Here is a 20,008-nt window from a genome sequence, read left to right as displayed (position 1 = left end):
TAGGTTCGGCCTTGCACTAGACCAAACCAGGTTGGAAAAGATTTGTATACCACTTAGGGATGATATTATATCTAAGTGGTATACAAATATACATACATGAATAAACATAAATGGTGTAATAGAAGCAAGAAGTTTTGGGGGCCCAAATTTCTAAATCTCACCTGTTTTGGAAGGTTTAATTTATTTGTTAAAGCCGTCCTTTGTCATTCCGTGCAAAATGCCCACGGTATCTGTCTAGCAGTGCTTGTATTGGTTCCGGTTTTGGCTTCTTTCTCTGCCCCATGGAACAGGGGTTGCTGACTGGGTCTTCACTTTAATCAGTGTTTTTTCTCCCTTCTCCCTACCCCACACTGTAGCTGCCTCACACATCGCTCAACTTGAAGGAACTCCTCTACGTCGGGGGCGCACCTGACTTCAGCAAACTGGCCCGGGCGGCGGCACTATCCACCAACTTTGTTGGAGCCATTCAGAAGGTAAAGCAAGGGAGACAGTCTGTCCTTTGTGCAGATCTACCTCTTTTGTGCAGATTTTAGGGTTTTGAGCCTTTAGGCCACATGAAACTCTGTGATACTTTGAAATTTGCACCACTCAGAATTCGGCGGTGCCCTTCTCCAATCAATTCTGCAAATGCATATCCTTGAGAAAAAGGCACTGAACATGTACAATATGTACAATATCAGGAAAATGGTTAAATTGTGTGCAGTAGGAAAAACACAGGAGAAACGCTAAAAGAAGGGCTTAGAAATTTTCATGTGCTCTGGAAAAAAGATCCCCAAAATTCAGGACAATCTAACTTTAAGACTGGAAGAAGGAGAAATGAAGAGGATTTGAAATTGACAGAGTCAACAATCCGTATCAGTGGGTAGTGTTGCCAATGGGATAAAGCAATTGCGATGAGGTTTTCCATGCGTTTCCCTTATCTTATGCAACATTTGTTTGTGTATCAAGAATGCTTCATTTCACAGTGGAGTCCCTGAAACACCTAAAGTGTCTTCAGAACTCATCTGCAAAACATACAAAAGTGATCCCATTTTCCCTGGATGATCTTTCTTTCGTTTTTAATGTTGTCCCCATGTGCACAAAGAAAGCCACAACCAGGCATACATTCCATTAAAGGGAAACATGTTTAAAAGCTCTGTTTTGTTCCCCGGAAGCCCGTTTGGGAGACCTGCCCCCTCTTCTTCGCTCTCCTCTGAACAAACGCGAAGAAAGATGTAGAGAAATTGCAAGCCGGTGACAAAGGCAACAAGGAAAGCAAAGCGTAGGCGGAAACGGACGCTGACGCATCCCTTTTCTTTCCCCCTTTTTCCCTCCCCGCCTCCCAGATCTCCATCAAGGGCATCCCTGTCCTGAAGGAGGCGCACATCCGCAACGCCATCGAGATCTCCTCCTTCCGCTCCCACCCCTGCACGCAGAAGCCCGGCCCGTGCCAGAACGGGGCCACGTGCAGCCCCCGCCTGGAGAGCTACGAGTGCGCGTGCCAGAGGGGCTTCTTCGGGGCGCACTGCGAGAAAGGTGAGGCTTGCTCCCCGCAAGAGGCGGGGGAGACCAGCCATGCACCGAGCGCAAACGGTGGAATTTGTGGCCAGCTCCGCTCCTTGATAGCAGGGACTGTAACAGGTTAGATGCAGCATGACTTGGGAAAACCAAAAAGCCGTTGGGCCCCGTGCCGGTGCTCTGCGGGGGAAGACCCTGTGGTTCTGCCTCGCGTGACGAACCGAAACATGGAGCTCCTGGGCACTGAAGGAGTCGCAGGAGGCTCTGGACTGGGCCTGCCCGGCCTGGCTGGCCGCTGGGGCCCCCCGGCCAGGAAGGACTTTCGGAGCCCCCGGCGCACGCTGGGAGTTCGCCTGCACAGCACTTCCTCTTGTAGGGACTCCACGGATGGGGCGCCCTGGCGGGGGCTGTCGGAGCCCCCCCAGTGTGGGCAAAGAGGAGTGGAGCACGCAGAGAGAGGGCTGGGGGCTGGAGGGGTGTGAGGCCTAGTATTGGCCCCTGGAGGTATCGCAAACAGGGCTTCCCTTCCTCAGGCGTCCACTGCACCAGAACCGAGGCTTTGGCCTGGGTGGAGAAAGTGGGCTCTGTGCATGGGGCAGATGGGCCTGGCACGGCCTCCACAGAGGGGGAGTTATGGGTTAGGGTCCGGCTGCCCCACAGGCGTGGCGCTCTGCTGAACTGCTCTGGGACACCAGTGCATTTCCCCGTCTCCCGAGAACCCCCACGCCGGCCACCTTCCTCCAGTCCGCAGAGCTGGAGAGCACCGGCCGTCAGGGGACCTAACCCTCCGCCGGATTCGGCTTCTCTCTTTCTAGTCATCATCGAGAAAGCGGCCGGAGACTCCGAAGCCATCGCCTTCAACGGCAGGACCTACATAGAGTACCACAACGCCGTCACCAAGAGGTAATGCCCGGCCCTCAGGCTGGAGATCTCGGGGGCTCAAGCCAGGACTTAATATTTGCCCGCGAGGCCCGGAGACTTGGAAGCCACTCTCCCAGCACATTCTGCGCTCTGAGGACTCACGGCTGCGAAACCTGGCTGCTGGCTGGGAGCCAGGACTGGTGCAATAGCCGACCTAATTGGGCACTTGTCGGGGGGCCACAGGGCCTGGCGGATGAAAAAACCTCTTCTCTTCTGCCCCGCTCCGAGCTGCTCCTTGGCGCTGTGCCTGACCCGAAGTCTTGGTGACACGCGGGGCCAGCGCCAAGGTAAAGCTGATGGGGCATCACCCAAGGCTCCACGCCCCGCCTGGGCCCCCGGCCGGGCGCTGCCTCTTCCCCGTTGCAACGCTCTGGCTCGCTCGCCTCTCACCCTGACCTGGAGGGTGGTGGTGGGGAGCAGCAGCAGAGGCCGTGGATGCTGCAGCGCCCACCGCCCTGCCTGCCACGCAGGCAAATCGCGGAAGGCAACTTGTCTCGCTAGATGAGGGAGCGAGTAGCAGACGCCCCCCCCACCCCCCCACCTCGATCCCAGCCATCGTGTCTGTCCACCCGTGTCTCTGTGTGTGCATTCCCTCGTCCCCTGAACAGCGTGTGCGTCTTGTTGGCCCTGTCGCCCTCGCAGGCCGGGGCTGCCTCTGCGTGCGCTCGGTCTGGGGGTCCCACCTCTGCGGGGGTCCCGGTCAGCTTCCCCCATGTCTGCTGTCCAGTGGCCCCCTGGGTAATGTTTCTTTCCACTGCTGTCCGCCCTTCCCTCCCTCTCCTCCCCTTCCCTCGCTCTGTTTCTTGAATGTCTTTGTCTTTTTGTTTTCAAGCCAACTGACCAATGAGATCCCAGCGTAAGTAGATCTCCTTCCTCTCGCCTCCTCATCCTCCTTCCCGCTTCCGATGTCACATGTCCTCACCGCCATTCACCAGGCCTCTCTGTGGGCGGGGAGACGGTCCCACGGCGCTCTCCCGAAGCATCGGGCTGCCAGGCAGGCAGGGAAAGGCGGCCCGTGCACACTCTCACCAAACACAGATGCATGCACGTCGCTATGAATCAGGCGCCCCTTCGACCCCAGAACCAGAACCGGAAGGGGCGTTCGGATGCACCTTCTCCTCTCCTCCCGCCCCGAGCCTGCAGGGGCATTGAGGCTGCGGAGCAGGCAGCCCGGCCCAGATTCCTTTCACCCTTCATCAGGCAGACCCAGCTTCCGGAAACAGCCATCCCTGCCTTGAGTAATTCGGTGGGGCAGGCGATGTGTAGCGGCGTGGTGGAGTCCGGGCTCGCAGCGAGGCGGCCCAAACGCTTCCTTTCCTTTCAGGGGTGCTGGCGTTCTCTGCCACCCCCTTCGGACCGGCCTGCTCTCTCTCTGAGCTGAGTGGCAGCCCTCAGGCAGCTGGGGAGGGACATGCGTTTTCCTGGCAAGGAGTGGTTTCCTCCTCGTAAAGTGTCTTTGCTCTTCAAGGGGTTTGCTCCTCCGGAGAGCCGTTCAGAAGAACCGAGGCATTAAGCAATGGGACGGCATACAAAGACGCCAAATAAATTAAATAAATAAATAAAACTTGCCATTCACACAGCTCAGTTCTAGAGCGGGCACTTGGGGAGAGCAAAGTCCTTTTTCCTTCTTTTCGGGGTGTCTTCCAGGTCATGTCCCGCCGTGTTTATGTACTGCGCGTGGCGCATTTCCACATTACCGTGCTCCATGTGCAGAGGAACTGGCGTGGTAGAGGGAGAGCACCCGGTCAGCACCCCAGGGCACCCACAGAGGCTGGCCTGCCTTGCATGGGCCTCCCAGGGGCTCATGGGTGTCTCCCTCCACCTTGCAGGAAAAGCGTTTTGGCAAGGCACCTGCCACAGGTAGCCCTCCCCTCCCCCTTGGAGGCCCTGCTAGGAAATGAAGAGCAAGTCGGGTTATGCCTTACCTGGTATGCTTGTGGATGTATTTCTAGCTCACAGGGCGGAAATCGAGCCAAAATACTGAACTCTGGGCAACACAGAGAAGAACCAGATCCAAAAGAGCCAGTAGAAATGTTTCAGAATGTGGACAATCCACTGAAGCTTGCATTTCTTTGAGATTTGCGGCGGGGGGGTTGTGTGTGGGGAGTTCGGGAACAAAAGAAATCACTCAAGATCACACTGAGCAAGCCAGCCTGACAGCCATGACCCACCTTTTGCAGGGGTTAGGGGTGCAGCGAAAATGACTATGGACGACCCCAGGCCCCATACCGGGGAGGAAGGAAAAGGCTGGTGTTTGCTGTGCCACTGGAAATGAAATGTGCTTGAAAAAGCAAGGCGCTCTTGGGCTGCAGAAAAGAGGAACGGATGCCTGGAGGGTGTGCATAATGAGACACCCTGACTGTCACTTCAGAGGTGGCTGACCGACGGTTGTTCTCCGTGAAACAACCACCATTGTTCTGTGTGAGCAGGCAGCTCGGGGGCTCTCAGGTAACCCCCTTCCTTGGAATCCGGGATCGCTCCTGAAGCGCTTCCCGCTCGCATCGCTTTGGAGAGAGAGAGCCCTCGGCATGCCTGCGGCAGGGAGAGCAAACACCCTTCTCTCTCTCGCTTTCCCCTCGTATTTAGCCTCTTGTCCCATCCCAACTAACCCAAGACTGTTGTCGTTTTGCGGGGCTGCTAGCTCACATCTGACTGTGTGAGCAAACATACTTTGTCACGGGAGAAAGGTATATGGAGAGGCCTTCTTTCGCCAAAAAAAGGGGGGCTCTTTTTCCTTCCTGCTCTGCCCCTGCAAAGAGCGCTCCGGAGGTGGAATCAGGATACACAGAGAGCTCTCAGCCGCTGAAGGCCTCTGCCTCACGCTCACTTATGCCGCGAGGACGATGGCTTGGCTGTGCAAAGATGTTTAAGGGGGTGATCTTTCTGGATGCCCAAACACTGTTTCTGTTGCCTGGTGCAGCGCGACGTTTCTCATTCACGAGATCCCAGATCCGTGTTTAGAGGGAGCGGCTGGGGTCGCCCCCATTTCACGGGGACTGTTTGCCACGAGCGCTTATTGCATGCCTCCCCTTTCTTCCTGCTTCTAAGTCCCGATGCGCCGGACTATCCTCTGGATATCAGGTGAGTCTCAACAAGGCTTCTGCACCTGTGTCTCTGATGTCCAGATGTTGTTTCTTCCGCCGCCATCTTCTCCACTGTTCCTGAGTTTGTCCCTCTGCATTCTGCTTTGCTTTTCTGCATGGTCGCTGCATTGTCATCCTTTTCTTTTTAATGACCAAGAGCCTGAAAAATCACAACCACCCGTGGTCCAGGCCGTGCTCGGAAACAGGGCTTCACCGTGGTGACGTCATCCGCAGGTCCTTCGTTCTTGTGGGCACTGAGTCCAAAACCAGGCCGAAATTGAAACCCGCTCGATTTGGACGTGCGTGTCCAAACCTAGCAGAAACCTCCCATCTCTGAACTTTCCAAAGATGGAATGTGCACCTTTTTTGGAGTAATGAATTTCGCGTTAGGGATGTTAGAAAAACCCGCAGTGGACTCAGATTCTTTCTGATTTCACAGTATGCTAGGTTTTTCGGAGTTCCCAGGATTCTGCAGCCTTTGTTTTGGTTTTCTCCTTTTGGGGGAGGGGGTCTTGTGCAAACGTGCAAATGCATGTCCTCACCAGTGCACACTTGCACTCGCAAATGTGTGTCTGCAAACAGGAACAAGGTTCTTGTATTTCCCTGAAACCCCCCCCCCCATTTCTATTGCTGATGCCAAAATGATAAAAATAATACAAGAATAAGAGGTGGCTGAGCCCCAGCTGCCCACCTCATTACCTGTGTTTCCTTCTGCCTCTTCCACATCCAAGTCCATCACCTGGGGCAGCTATACCTTGCCAGGTGAGGGCACAGAGAGGCCCAAGGCACCCTTGCCCTCACCTGTGCAGGTAACATCGCTTGTGACCCGAGCACTCTGTACGGTGCCAGCGTTCTTGCACCCCTTCTCTGAATGGAGAGCTTTCCCTCTCCCCACGAGATGTTCACTGTTAGATTTCTAAAAAGCAGGGCCAGGTGGCAAGAGGCTTATAGCTTATCACGGAAACAGTCATTTGGGACCTGCCCCTTCCTATCCTAATGGTAGTCCAAGCGCCCGCTGTCTCGGCACGGCGTGGGACACCTTGTTCGGCAGGATGAACGGCGTCACCTCCTCTGGGAGCTTCTCTCCAGCTATCTAGATCGTGGTAATGAGCTAATCCAAGCGGCCCGGCGAAACAATTAAAGAAATTAAAATTAAATTCTGCAATATACAGCTGATCATCCTTAATAAAGCTGTCAGCTGCCAGGGCCACCGCAAATTGTTCATCAAATTAAGGGGTTCTTAATTCTATTCACAAAGCAGATAAATCGAAGAAAGCATCCCTCTTAAATGGAAAAAACAGCCAAGTAGAATCTGAGTGGATGGTAAGAAACACCACACAAAAGCGCCCTGGGAAATTAAAGGGTCACGGGTGAAAAGGGGGAATTGTTTGTTTACTACTGTTCTATATGATGGATGATATTATAAAATATAGGAGCAAAACAGAGAAAAGGCCCTGAGACACTCGTTTCCCCCACTGCCCAAACAAAGCTAGAGAATGAACTCTCAGGAAAATAAACCACAGTCGAGCAACACAAACACAATTTTTAGAAGTGGCAAAGGGCACCATCTAGTTGGTCAGGTATGTGTCGGGAGTCTGCGGAGCTCCAATGAAGTGTGTTTTCCCCTGTCGTGCATCCGTAGCTGAACCACCCCCCCTTCACATAATCATTCGAGGTGCAGGAACTGTTTCCCTTCTGCACTCGGCCACCTGAAAATGCGGGCACCTGCAGAGCTCCCAGGCCATTGCAGGGACAACTCTTTCGCCCCCGATTGCCTCCAGCACCTCAGACCGGGGGCATCTTGCCCCCGAACACGGAGATTCCCCATCGGTTATGGCCACTGCTAGCTTACGAAGACACGGGTTAGAATCCCTGCCCTCTTCCGCTCTCCGGTTCATCGAGTGTGGACTTCACCAACAGCCACTGGCCGCCCCCTTGCCGTCCCGTGTCTGCTGGGGGACGAAACGCCTTTTCTGTGTCGTCGTGGGTGTTGTCGTGTGGACGTGTGTGGTGTACGTGTATCTCTCTGTGTCTGTCCCAACAGCTGCTTTTCTGCCTTTCTGCCTCCTCTCCGGGAGGTGTGAGCAAGGCTGGGAACGGAGCTTGAAAGGAAGGGGGCTGGGGGGGCACTTCCCTCCGTGATTCCTGATGTTCTGCGGCAGGAGAGTCACTGGGGTCCCCGGCCATCCGCCCCACGGGGAGCCCACCACATCTTTCCACAGAATTTTCTGGAGCCTGCTCCGTATCCCTTCCCATGGAGGCCGCTGAGTAAGCCATCTGGGAATTCTGACTCCCCAAAATACATTTCTGTCTGCCCACATCTAGGCCCACAGAAGTGCTGATCTTGCCTGCACCTTCGTGGCTGACTCCGGAGAGAAGGCTGCTCAGAGCGAAGTGCTGATGGCATTAGCTATGGACGGTCTCGCAGGCAAAACGGGAGACGAGCAGATGGGAAAATGCAGAGGGGAAACCTTCTCTCTCCTAAATTTTCAAACGGCCGATCTCGGCCGCAAACAATCTCTCCCTTCCCAACGTTCCGGGTGCCCCCTCTTGCCCTCAGTGCCCCTCTTCTTGTGCTCGTCCCGCAGACTTTCAAATCTCTAGGTGAAACGCCAGCCTCGCATCCCTCAGGACCCCGGGGGTGCCGAAGGGGGAGGCCAGCCCTCGCTTGCACTGACGCCCTTGTTTTCCCATCTCGACACAGCGAGAAGGCCCTGCAGTCGAACCACTTCGAGCTGAGCATCAGGACGGAGGCCACGCAAGGCCTCCTCCTCTGGAGCGGGAAGGGCCTGGACCGCTCGGACTACATCGCCCTGGCGATCGTGGATGCCCACGTGCAGATGACCTACGACCTCGGCTCCAAGCCAGTGGTGCTGCGCTCCACCGTCCCCGTCAACACGAACCAGTGGATCCAAATCAAAGCCTTCAGGTGGGGACGGAGGAAAGCGCGAGGACCAAGGGGCCCCAGGAGCCCCCCGGGTGCAGCCGCGGCTCAGCGGCAGAGGTCTTGCTGTGCTGCTCCAGGGGGTTCTGGGAAAGACGCCCGCCTGAACCCTTGGAGCGCTGCTGCCCGTCAGAGCAGGCAGCATCAGGCTAGATGGGCCAGGCGTCTGACTCGAGCAAGGAGCAGTGGAGGGGGACTTCGGTGGCTCCAGTGCACTTGGCACTTGAGAAGCAGCATCCCCACAATCCCCTGGCAGGCTCCGGGGGAGAAGAGCGGATGTATGCCCATGTGCCACTTCCCTCGCGCACGACACCCCGTCCTGAGCCTCCGGCCCTGACCTTTGCGCTCCCCCCCCCCTTGCTTGCACAGGAGTTGATCCAGAAGTTAGCGAAGGCAACGCACACCCCTAGAAAGTGGCTGGTGCTTTTGAGGACGAGGGACGTGGGAGACATATTTGAACGCTCCGGTTTGTCTCAAAGCTTGCTCAGAAGCAAGGAGGCTCAGCCCGACCCTTTCTCCCTGACAGGCTAGCTTTCTACCAGCAGAGAGGTTTCTTTTGGGGTTTTTTTTTCACCTTGGCAGTAAAATCAAAGCTGCTGGTTCGTGGTGTCCCAAAGGAGCAGTGTGCTTTCTGCTGAAAGTTGAGCTCTGCTCTCTGTTCCCCTCCCTCGGCTCCCGTTCTTGGCTCTGCTCCGTTCGTCCTTCAGAGAAAAAGGCGGCCTTTCCATGAGTCCCTCCGTGCCAGTCCGCCTTCAGGGACGGTTCCAGCTCGGCAGGGCTTCGCCCCGTGCCATTAACCGGGGACTGGCTGGCACGGTCCGCTTTGCCCGCTGGCCTCTTCTTGTTGCCCTGCCCCAGACGGGGGCTTCAGCAAGCAGAGACTCCCCCCGGGAGCCCGTGTGGTGGCTCTCTGCCCTCCAGACCTGGCAGGGCGTCAAAACAGGGAGAGGGGAACTCTGCCTGGGGTGAGTCAGGCTGCGCAGACTGCTGTCCCGGGAGCTCATGCCGGGACTTGCCCGCTCTGGGTCTGGAAGGGGTCACCATGGGGACAGGCAAAAGTCCCTAATGCCTCTGCCTTTGGCACCCGGCCCCCCATGTGCCCAGCCCGCCTCTGCCACCTGGGTGGATCTTTATTTATATCTCGGGGAGGCAGAGTCGGGTGGCTGGGACCCCGGGGCTTTCCGCTGATGACTCTGCGGTCCAGGGCAGAGGGCAGTGTGACCAGGCAGCTCCTGAATTAGCAGTGAGGGTCAGAAGGGTGAAATTTGGGCCACACCTGGGGGGGGGGGGGCTCCTGAAGGACTCCCGCCCCTCCTTCAGAGGCCAAGTCTGGAGGACCAAACCAGATCCCAGAGGTAACCCAGTGCCGGCATTCACACAAGCCATCAGGGATCTGCTGACTTGTTTTTCTTCCTCGGGCCATCCTCCCATTCTAGAAATCTTAATCTTACATTGATGACTCACAGGCGTGTGGGTTGATTCATTGATTAATCATCTGTTAATTTTGCATAAAAGTACACTGAATTTCCAAAGCCAGAAGCATGCTTTGCAGCGCAATCTTGCAAAGGTCTACTCAGGAGTAAGCCTGACTGTGTTCAGTGGGGCTTTTCCCCGGGGAAATAAGGATGGGGCCACAACCCCTGCTGACTGCCTGCCTTTGCCCCCTCCTGGCAGAGTGTACCGGGAAGGGTCCCTGCAGGTCGGCAACGAGGCCCCCATCACGGGCTCCTCCCCGCTCGGAGCGACCCAGCTGGACACGGACGGCGCCCTTTGGCTAGGTGAGTCGCACATTGCCTGAGCCAAGCTCGGCGCCGCTCTGCCTCGCCGGGCCAAGGATCTGCTCGGGGCCACCAGGTAGGGCGGCTGCGTTGCCCCTCGGCACGAAGCCACTGCGACCCCAAGCAGGCAGAGCGCTCCTTGGCCGTGCTGGGCGGGGATTCCAGGAGTTGCAGCCCACAGATCTGGAGAACAGCCGGCCGGGGAAGGCTGGGGCGTGGAGTGCGGCTCCCGGGTCTGGAGCCCCGGAACTGGGCATTCGGCCCTCGCTGCCGGGAGCCGCTGCGAAGCCAGGCCTGCCTGGCCGGCCCGAGGCAAAGCAGCACCTCGCTTGTTTTGATGGGGGCTTCAGGCCGCCGGTTGCAAAGGGATGGGGAAGGCCTGATTGCCCAAGGCTGCAATTTCGGATCGGTTTATTTCCTCGCAGAAAAACGGGCTCTGGGAGCAGCTTCCACGAAGCAGGAGCAGGTCCACCCCGGCTGTTCTGTTTGCCACCTAAAAGGCATGACGCAAAAGGAAAAGGGCTTGGCAGGGTAGAGGAACAAAAGGGAAATGTCCTCGGTCCCTGGTTTCGAGACGGGCTAGTCCTTCGTCTCCCCCTCTTCCCTCCCCATCCAGTTCTCCTCGTTGGCCATGCCTTTTTCAGACTCCAAACCTGCAAGCAGGGCTGGCTCGTGCGGCGACCGATTGCAAGCCGCTCTGGGCGCTCTCTCCTTTGGTCAGCCCCAGAGAGAGGGCCACCACTTCTGTGCCCTGCGCGGAACCGCCACGGAAGGGCCGGTCTTTGCCCCGGGGAGCTTGCCGTGCACCTTCGGCGCAGGCGTGTGTCGGGGGTGGGGGGGGAGCCGCCACGAGCAGCAGGGCCGCGTTTCTGATGGGTGGGTGGGAGAACCCGATCCGCCGGGCGAACTCACGCTCCCGCCTGCCGGCTTTCCCCCCTCAGGCGGCCTGGAGAAGCTCAGCGTGGCCCACAAGCTGCCCAAAGCCTACAGCACCGGCTTTGTCGGCTGCATCCGAGACGTGGTGGTCGACCGCCAGGAAGTGCATCTGGTGGAGGACGCGTTGAACAACCCCACCATACTGCAGTGCTCAGCCAAATGAACCGGCCCGCCGTTCTCCCTCCTTCCCTCCCCCCCTCCCTCCCTCCCCCCCACCCCCCTCTCTCTTTCTCTCTCTCTCCCTCTCCCCTCTCTTCATCTTCCTCCTGGCTATTGCTGTAATTATTTTCTATTTTTGTAAACTTATTGCTTTTTATATTTTTGTGGGGGAAGGGAGGGGGGAAGCAGGGAGAAGAAGAGGAGGACAAAGAGAGAACTTTTGGGGAGGGGACGGTTTAATTTTGGTTACTCGTTCGGTTGCGGCATTTATCTCATCCACGCCAGTCGGACTCTTGGGTAGGAGCCAACCCTCCACTTTCTAAAAAACAGACAAGCAAGCCAACCAACCCTGAGATGCGACCAAGGAACCAAGGCATTCTCTCCCAACCCTGCCTTGCTTTTCAACGTCATCTTCTGCTGTAAAGGTCATTCCTACTTGAGACATTTTTAAAAATCAGTTTTTGGTCGACACGCAGGGGAAGACAATGGAGAGTCTCCCGGCGACGGCCCGGCGCTCACAAGGAAGCGTTCAACGCACTGCGGCTTTGCATAGAGATGCAGCTGCAAGAAATACGGGACGGGGTGAGCAAGGGGGAGATGGCCACTATTTCTGGGTGTTGGAGTGGAGCAGATGTGGGGGCCCTGGAAGCAAACTGAAGCACTGGCTGAGGGCGATGGATGGAGCCAGAGAACTCCAAGCGAAGGCCATGGCCTCGGCCTCGCCTGCTCCTTTAGTCTTAACTAGGATCGCTGTTATCTTTGTGTACTCACAACTAGGAAGACAACACAATGGTTCTTTTCCCCTCGTTTGACGTACTTCCCATGCATATAAGTTGGGGTGCTGAACCTCCAGTCCCAGGCACCCCAGAAGGTCCTGTCTCTGTTCCCCCAGCCAGGATTGCTTGGCGTTTCCCCGGGTTTTATGCAGTGGATCTCGGCCACGCACGGACCTGCCATTCCAAAAGGCTGAAATGCTTCTCCTGAGGCTCAGAATGAGCATCGGGATACGACGCAGGCATCCCTGGCCCTGGAGTGTTCTCTGAGCTCGCGGGGAGGGAGGTGCGGCACCCTCAAATAACCGCACGGGGGAGGTGGCTGTTGCACCGGTCTGGCTCCAGGCCGCCCATCTGGAGAAACACAGAATATAAAGACGTGTCCGTGGGGAGGGGGAGAGGGTGGTGCCCGTCTTGAAACGGTCGGAAGGTGGCTTTTCCCAATGCCCTGTACTTCGTGGGTCACTGAAGTGAGCACTGCTACTCTGGCGAACTTCAGGGGAGCCGGTCGGCGCGTATCCGTTCTCCAGGAACCGAAATTGGAGGGGTGACGGTGCAGTGGGGAAAGAGGGTGAGTGACCCACGCTATGGAGGAGGTGCTTGCAAGGCCCAGGGAGGCGCTACCCCCTGCCCCCCAATTCTGTGTGCACCTTCAAGGAAGGTTTGGAAACGGCGCGTCGCCACGCGCTGCCCGACCCGTATCTGGAGCCGAGGCACAGGGAGCGGTCTTGCCAAACGGCATCTCCTTCCTTCTTCTCCCACATGTTTTGTTGATGGCGCCCCCCCCCCCCGGTCTGCAGCTGGCTTTGGCTGGCAGGTGGGACCTTATTTCCACGGCGAGGCAAGAGGGTGCCAGGTTGCAATTCCCGATGGACTTTCTGGAACTTGCGGGAAGGTTCCTACCGCTACGTCGGCTCAGAGATGGCTGAAGATGCTTTGGGTGCCCACGGCCAAAGAGGCATGATGCAGCCCCCCCTCTGGTGGTAAACAGTGTAATAAAAAGCCCTCAGTAACTGACGCTTTTCCGACTGTTAATGGTACCCCCCAAAATCCGCCACAGGGCGCAGACTGCCTCTCCCCGGGTGGCTTCTCCAGATCCGGTCACCTGGGCAGGTTGGCACAGGGACGTGTCAGGCGCGCCATGAACAAGCTGGCGGCCCCGCCTTTGTTTTTAAAATAACTGCCCCCACACCCTTTCCATCCTTGGACGCGCACAGAGCAGCTGCGGGACCTATTTCCACGCGTTATTTTTATCCCGGCATGTCTCAGCCCAGGCGGTCTGGCCACTCTCTTGTTTACAGCCGATGGACAGGAATAGGTTTGAGGTCCGCGACTCGCCGGAAAACGGGGCCTCGGAGATGCTGCACGTTGCTCCGTGCAGCTCCCCCCCCCCCGAAGGAGAATAGTTCCCACAAGCCTTTGCAGCAATGACGACAAGCCCTTAAATGGGGGATTCTGGACTGGTTTCCAGCAAACAGCCTTACTTGCATGTGCTGCGAAGTGGATCTTGCAAGCGCCGGATTTCGGGGTACCTAGCAGGGGTGCAGAGTTCTGTCTGCGGACCCAAACTGGCCTGACCCGGGATCCCCAAGCAGAAATGGCTCTTCTGGTGGCTCTTGCCCTTTTTGTGACCGTCCTTGGTGGTGGTTCAGCTCTTGCACAGCTGGCAGGGCTGAGATGCTTGGCTCAGCTGCTGGGTGCAAGAGCTTTGAGCTACAGTTTGCTGCTCGTTTTAGGCCCCACCCCTTCCCCTTGGCCACACCCACCCCTGGGTCGCGGCCCGCAAGAGCATCTCCAGAACAGGATTCGGCCCTCGGGCCAAAAGGGGTTCCACACCCTGGTTTCTGGCCCAGAAAAGTGCCGCCCACCCTCTTCGCCTGCTAAGGGCAACATTTCCCACAATGCCCCTCCTGCAACACTCCAGAGCGCTATGGGAAATGAGAGACCCCCATCTTCCAGACAAACGCAACTCCACTGCTTAATTAGGCCTTCTGCTGAACTTCCTTGACCATACTGAACTCCATCCCCGGACATCAACGGGGAATGTCCCTTCAGGGTTGCTCGGACGCCAGGTGAATTAATACGCGGCTGATGTGCCGGATTAATACTGGGGCGGAGGATGGGCTGCTGGCCTGTGAGCCAAATCCGACGGGTGAGGATCCTTCGCCCTGCTGGATCCCATCATCTGCTGGACGGCAGATCGCCACATCCTCGCCAGCCCCTGGTAAGCTGCTTCCGGATCCTGTGTGGCCACCCCAGGCCGGGCTGTTGAGCCTCAGGGCTGGATCCCTCCCCATCAACCATCTTTTGGTGCTTTCCTGGCTTGGGGCAGGTCCCCCCCACCCCCACCCTAAATGGTTGAAACCTCCCCCAAAGCTTAATGACTGGCAACCAGGGCCTCGAGCTGAAATGTGCAGGTGCTTCGTTTTCAGTTCTGCCCCCGCCCACTTTCCCGTCGCCCACCTGCCGCGTTCTGCTGGCATTGGCTCCGCGTCCTTTGACGGCTGGCGCCGATGTTCATTCGCACGTTTGTGTACGATAACATTTGCTTGCGCAGGAGAACTGCAGCAACGCTGTTGTGGGGGACGAGGCAGCTACTGGAAAGTGTCATTAGAGTTTTCCATTTTGGAGGACGACTCTTGCTCGGTGCAGAAATAGATTCCACGGGATTATTTCCACACAGCTCCCGAGGCATCCAGAGCTGGCCCTGGTGGGCTCATGGGGGGCCGTTGCAGGAAGGAAGTGAGGGCCACGGCCCCACACCTCGCAGCTGTTTAAACCATGCATCTGGGGAGCCCCAAAGCCCCACCTCTCCTGGCAATGGCTTCTCCGAAAGACTCCATCCTCCAAGCAGCCCAGGGCCAGCTCACGGGCAAGAGGCCTGGAGTTGCCCCTCGCCTTCCCCGGGGCAACCTGCTTGCCCTCCTCGCACTGCTGCTGGGGGTCAGGCTAGATGGCCCGGGAGTCCCCTCCTGACTCACTCTGTTTCTGTGTTTCACTCTGGCCCAGAAAATGGAGTTGAGCAGGAGCAGAAGCCGGGGGTGCCCTGGCCCCTTTGCTCACTGCCCCTCGGCCCCTCAGCCAAGCCGGCGGGCGCTGTGCCGAGCAGAGCTTGAGGAGCAGGGGAAGCAGAGACAGCAGGCCCCTCAGAGGACTTGGGGCTGGCACTGCAGCCCCAGCTCGGGGCGAGGTCGGAACCTGGCCTGGGGGCAGCTTGGCTCGTGCTGCCAGACTCCCCCTGAGAACTCCACCAAGCACGCGGGCGTGAGTAGGAAGAGCCCAGGCGCTGCGCTCACGGGAGCAGCTTTACGGAGTCTGCAGGCTCTGGTTTCCTGTGTGGGGAAGAGAGAGACACTTCAGGGGTGCGCTGGCCCAGACACCTCTCCCACCCCCGGCACCCCCCCCCCCCCACACTCAGCCCTCCGTGGGTTTGGGGGCACTTCATTGTATGCTCATGAATTTGGTGCAGGTAACCTGGACGGATCGGTGCTGGGGAAAGCGTTGAGGGAAAACGAAAGGGAGTGGTTCTGCTGGAGTCAAGGAAGAAGGGAGGAAACACCTGGCGGATTAGCCTGCCCTTTGTTCTCGGGACCAACTAAACAACATGGAGTTGTGAGCCAGGTTTCGCCTCTGAGCCCTTCCTCAGGTTCCATGTTGACGGGATGACAAAGAAAACCAGGCCTGATTCCTGCTAGAAAGGGGTGGTGGAAGCCCCGTGTTCGCGCCATTCCAGTCTTCTGACTGCAGCTCAGGATGGTCTTCCCAGACCAGTCCGGCCTGGCTCAAAAGATGCCATTTTACCCCAAGGCTGGGTGCAGTCAAGCAGCGCTCCCTTTGCCATCGTTTTTCTTCAAAAGGGCAAAGCGGCTCTTTGAATCAGGCTCGCTGTGGAGGCATGAAATGTCCGATGAAGGTTTGGTTCAGTCTGGAATCGGAGGCTGCTTTTGCGGGTTGCTGGCTGGAAAAGCCCTGGCCCAGCTCTAAACCGAGAAGCCCTGACTGGAAAGAAGCTTGCCAATACTGGGGCGCTGTGGGTGGGATCCAACTGCCTCCCAGCTGCCATAAGGACCGAAACAGGCGCGGAGTTGAATGGGCGTCTCGTCTAAGTGCTCCTAGCATGGGAAATGCGGAGCCCTGCGCCTCCTCAAGGGTAATTTTAAAGGGGCATCGCTGTTGGACGTCTATTTAAAGCAATGTCTGTCTGTGCCTCAAATCTGTGGGAAAAGAAAGCCCCGTCTTCAAGGCGGCCTTTTGCAATCCAGATTGAGTTCAGCATAGCCTGGGGGTGGGTTGTGTCCTCCTCACCCGTCCATCCCCTTCACCTTCCAGGAGTGTGTCCCGTGGGCGCATCTCTGAGGAAACCACAAGCACTGGTAGATTGCATTCTTGCTGGGGTGTCTCACGCAAAGCAAATTTTCCATCACGGGCTCCGCCAGCAGGCCAGGAAGCTCCGCTGGTGTCGAGCACTTGAAGCAACACTTGAGCATTTGGTGACAGAGGCATGAAACGGGTTTGGAGAAGGCACTGGCCAACGGCACATCTGGATCATGCATCCCCAGCCGACATGGGACTGGCGACCCTCTGGGCCAAAAGCCCTTCTCTGTACTGGTTCTCATTTCACAGCTCCCAGGCACAGGATGGCTACCCCTAACCAAAAACGTAACGTCTCCCTTTTATGTTTTGGCTCGTGTTTGCTTGAAAGGCGTCTGGCCATGCCCTGGTTTAGGTATGAAGCATCTCAGCAAAGAGGGACAAACCGTCGCAAGGGCTCGGGAGCTGCCATCTTCGGTGGCCAGCATTTGGAATCACTTTCCTAACCGTCCAACGACACCCTGTAAGGCCGCCATTGATTGATCCCTCGCTGCTTGGAAGCCTGGGCTGAAGGGGGCAGCTTGGAGGAAAGACCGATGCCGTCTGGGTCTCCACACCTGGGAGAGGGCGATTGGAGGTGGGGGAAGGCGCAGGGGATCTCTGATCCAGACCTCTCCCCTTTTCTCCCACCCCGTCGGATGCCCCCTTGCCAGGAAGGCCTGACCTGATGATTCGAGAGAGGAGGAGCCCTTCCCCACATATCAGAGCCCGCGGAGGCCAAAGCCCGACGAGGCTCGGAGCATTGCAGATGGAGGTGGAGAAGGGCAAGATGGTGGGAGCTGGGGACAGCGCTCGACACAGCTATCGGAAGCCCTCCGCCGAAGCAAAGCACGCAGCTCCTCCTCGAGGGGGTATTAAGGGACAGCCTGCTGGGCTGGGTCCCCAAAGCTCGCATTTAGAGCCCTAAACCTCTGGCAGGCCCTGCCTTGGCACACCGTTGCCCGGGGCCCTTGTGGAAACAAAGAGTCCTGGGGCAGGACGATCCCGTCACAGCCGGGACAGCTGGCTTTTTGCCCACACAGACCTGCCCTCCCTTTTCCAGATACCCCATTTTAAAAAACGCAGTGCCCCTAGGAGACGGGCTCCCTTAGAAGACACGCAGAAACTTTGGAAAATTAGGAAAGGGGCGAGTGCAAACATGTGGTCTGGTTTTGTTTTGTGAGGCTCAGCAGTGGGTCTTCCGGGGCCCAGACCTCTCCCTGTGCCCATTCTTCCGTGCAAGGGGACATCGCGGGAAATGTGCACCCGCCTTTCACCTGGCACCGCGTAGCGTTTCCGGAACATGTTGGCCGGGCAGTGGCTTTGCCTCTCCTCCCTGCATTTGCGCCAGTTCCTCTGCTGTGGCACTTGGGCATCCGGCACCATGTGACAGCCAAACCCTGCCGTTTTCTCCAGCCTGTCCCCTGCTGGTGTGTTGGACAACGACCTCCATCATGTCCAGCCAGGCAGCTGTGCGTGATGGGAGCTGCAGTCCAAGCCATCTGGGGGGTAATGGGTTCGGGGACTCAGCTCTGGCAGAATTTTACAAGAAGTTTTTCCTTACCTGCCCCTGGTATAAGTGGCTTATTGAAGAAACTATTTGTTTTTAAATCCGAGTTTGGGTGCTACCCAAGCTTCCAAAATAGCATAGATTGATGACGTTTCTGCTTTCTCTTCAGTGATATGTTGAATAAACACTTAACCCAAAATAATGTTTTAAAATAATATCAACGGAGGTTGGGATCAATTACCCTGATTATGCTCATTATGATTTACAATGGGATTTTTTTTTTGTCTCCGAAATTGTCCACCTGGCATCTGTTTTGGTTTGTATAATTTTTTTAAAAGGGTGAACTGCTGTATGAATTGGGAAGGTCAGCATGGTTGAATACTAACTCGTGTCTTTTTGTGAGTCACCACGAAATAAAAAGTTTGGGAACCATTCCGTACATTTAAAAGAGGAGTCCTCTGTCATTCTTTCCCAACCTCCCAGTTTTTAAAAAAATTGATCGGCCATAAGCAGGGAATGCTGCTTCTCACAGCTGGACCACGAGCTTGTGGAACTCACCACCACAAGATGTGGCCGCAGCCCCAAGCCCAGATGCTCCTAAGAGTGGGGATGTGTGAATCAGCAAAGCCAGAGCTTGAAGAAGGTTTCCAAACTCCATCTCAAAGCTTGTCCCAACTTCATATTGGACTGCAAGCTTTGCTTTATATTTTACTTTTCACATGAAAACCCGTGCATGTTTCTACATCTGCTTTTCTCAAATGCACACAACACTTGATATTTGAAATGGATGTGTGCTTTTAAACACAGTTTTGGGAGCTGGAGGCTGGGCTGGGTGGGGTTCCATGAATCACACTCTGAGCTTGGAAATGCATGGACTTTACAGATTGTGCTCCAAATGGGGTAAAATCCTGATAAAACAACCAACTTGATTTATCATACATCCCTCTTTAGAAAGGGGATTAGAGGTTTTCTTAGAGGTGAGATTAGATGTGTTCCTGGAGGATTTTGCATGCTATCCCTTTAACCCTTTCCATACTGCTTTACCACCTTCTCTTCCAGCTCCTTCTATCAGAGGGACTGACTTCCAGAGAAGTCTTGGGGGCCACATTCCTGCAGCAAGCTTGGCCAAAGGCACAAGGGTTCAATGCAGCAGGAACGGGCCAAACATTCAGCCTACTTGAGCTTAGAGCTATGGACTGCCAGCAACGAAACTCTGGGCCTTTTCGCTTTGGGTGGGAGAGACACAGAATCCCGGAAAGCACCAAAGGATTCCTGGTTTGGGGAAAGGGAGCTCAGCCTTGCGGGAAGTGCTGGAGGGCAAGAACGGGATCCCAGGCCTGCCTGAGGTTCTGCACGCCTGATCGTTATCCACTGACGACAGTGCCCACATCCAGACAGCATTCCGGCTGATGCCAGGTCACCGTCCCCCGGTGCTGTGCCGGCTGGAGCGAGCGCCTTCCCCGTGATCAGCAGCTTCCCAACATGTTCCGACAAGTCGCGGTTGCTTTTCTCAGCCAGGCTGCTGGAATCAAAACTCCCCAGATCACAGCTCCAAATGGCACAGCCTGACCCGGAGGCCAAAGCAAAGTACAAGTCAACCCCCCAGGCCTGTGTGAAGAGAGGAAGGGAAATTGCACGTCTTGGCACAGGCCGCCCGCTTGGCTCGAGCTGAACTGCGCCGAGCGGCTGTTTCTCAACAATGGCCTTGTTGTACCAGCGGGTTGTAACATCCGTGCCCCTTTTGTGAGTGTGACGCAGGAGCTGCCCGGAGGGGAGGCGGCGGAGGCTGGTGTCTGCTGGCATGGGTGGAAAACAGCTGGGTCATGCCAACTGCAGGCCGGGGAAAGAGCAGCGGCAGGAGCCCGTCAAGGGCCCGCCGAGACTTTGCCCATGCCAGAGCGCTGTGGAAAGGGGCCAAACTGGGCAGGCCCCAAGCTGCGGGGCAGGAGGGAGGAAGAACTGGGGCAGAGGTGTCCTAAAGTGGGGTGGAAAATGGAACCTGAGGCGGACAAGCTGAAAAGCAGAGTTGATCGGCTGCTTTTCCATGGCAGAAACCG

At 56.6% G+C, this 20,008-nt stretch overlaps 1 protein-coding gene across 4 annotated transcripts in view; it reads left to right on the top strand.

Annotated features, from left to right (window-relative positions):
- Window positions 1-11,362, top strand: part of AGRN (agrin) — a 179,150-nt gene extending 167,788 nt beyond the window's left edge. For all 4 annotated transcript variants that reach the window (XM_044445431.1, XM_044445432.1, XM_044445430.1 and 1 more), the window contains 6 exons: window positions 357-473; window positions 1,326-1,515; window positions 2,313-2,400; window positions 8,206-8,430; window positions 10,120-10,223; window positions 11,165-11,362. In XM_044445431.1, the coding sequence (XP_044301366.1) occupies window positions 357-473; window positions 1,326-1,515; window positions 2,313-2,400; window positions 8,206-8,430; window positions 10,120-10,223; window positions 11,165-11,322 (882 nt within the window). In that variant the 3' untranslated portion in view covers window positions 11,323-11,362. The remainder of the gene's footprint in view (window positions 1-356; window positions 474-1,325; window positions 1,516-2,312; window positions 2,401-8,205; window positions 8,431-10,119; window positions 10,224-11,164) is intronic.
- Window positions 11,363-20,008: the final 8,646 nt, after the last annotated feature.

Source organism: Varanus komodoensis, unplaced genomic scaffold (genome assembly GCF_004798865.1).
Source record: "Varanus komodoensis strain SLA01 unplaced genomic scaffold, ASM479886v1 scaffold48, whole genome shotgun sequence".
Classification (NCBI taxonomy): Eukaryota; Metazoa; Chordata; class Lepidosauria; order Squamata; family Varanidae; genus Varanus; species Varanus komodoensis.
This window is presented reverse-complemented; position numbering and strand designations above follow the sequence as displayed.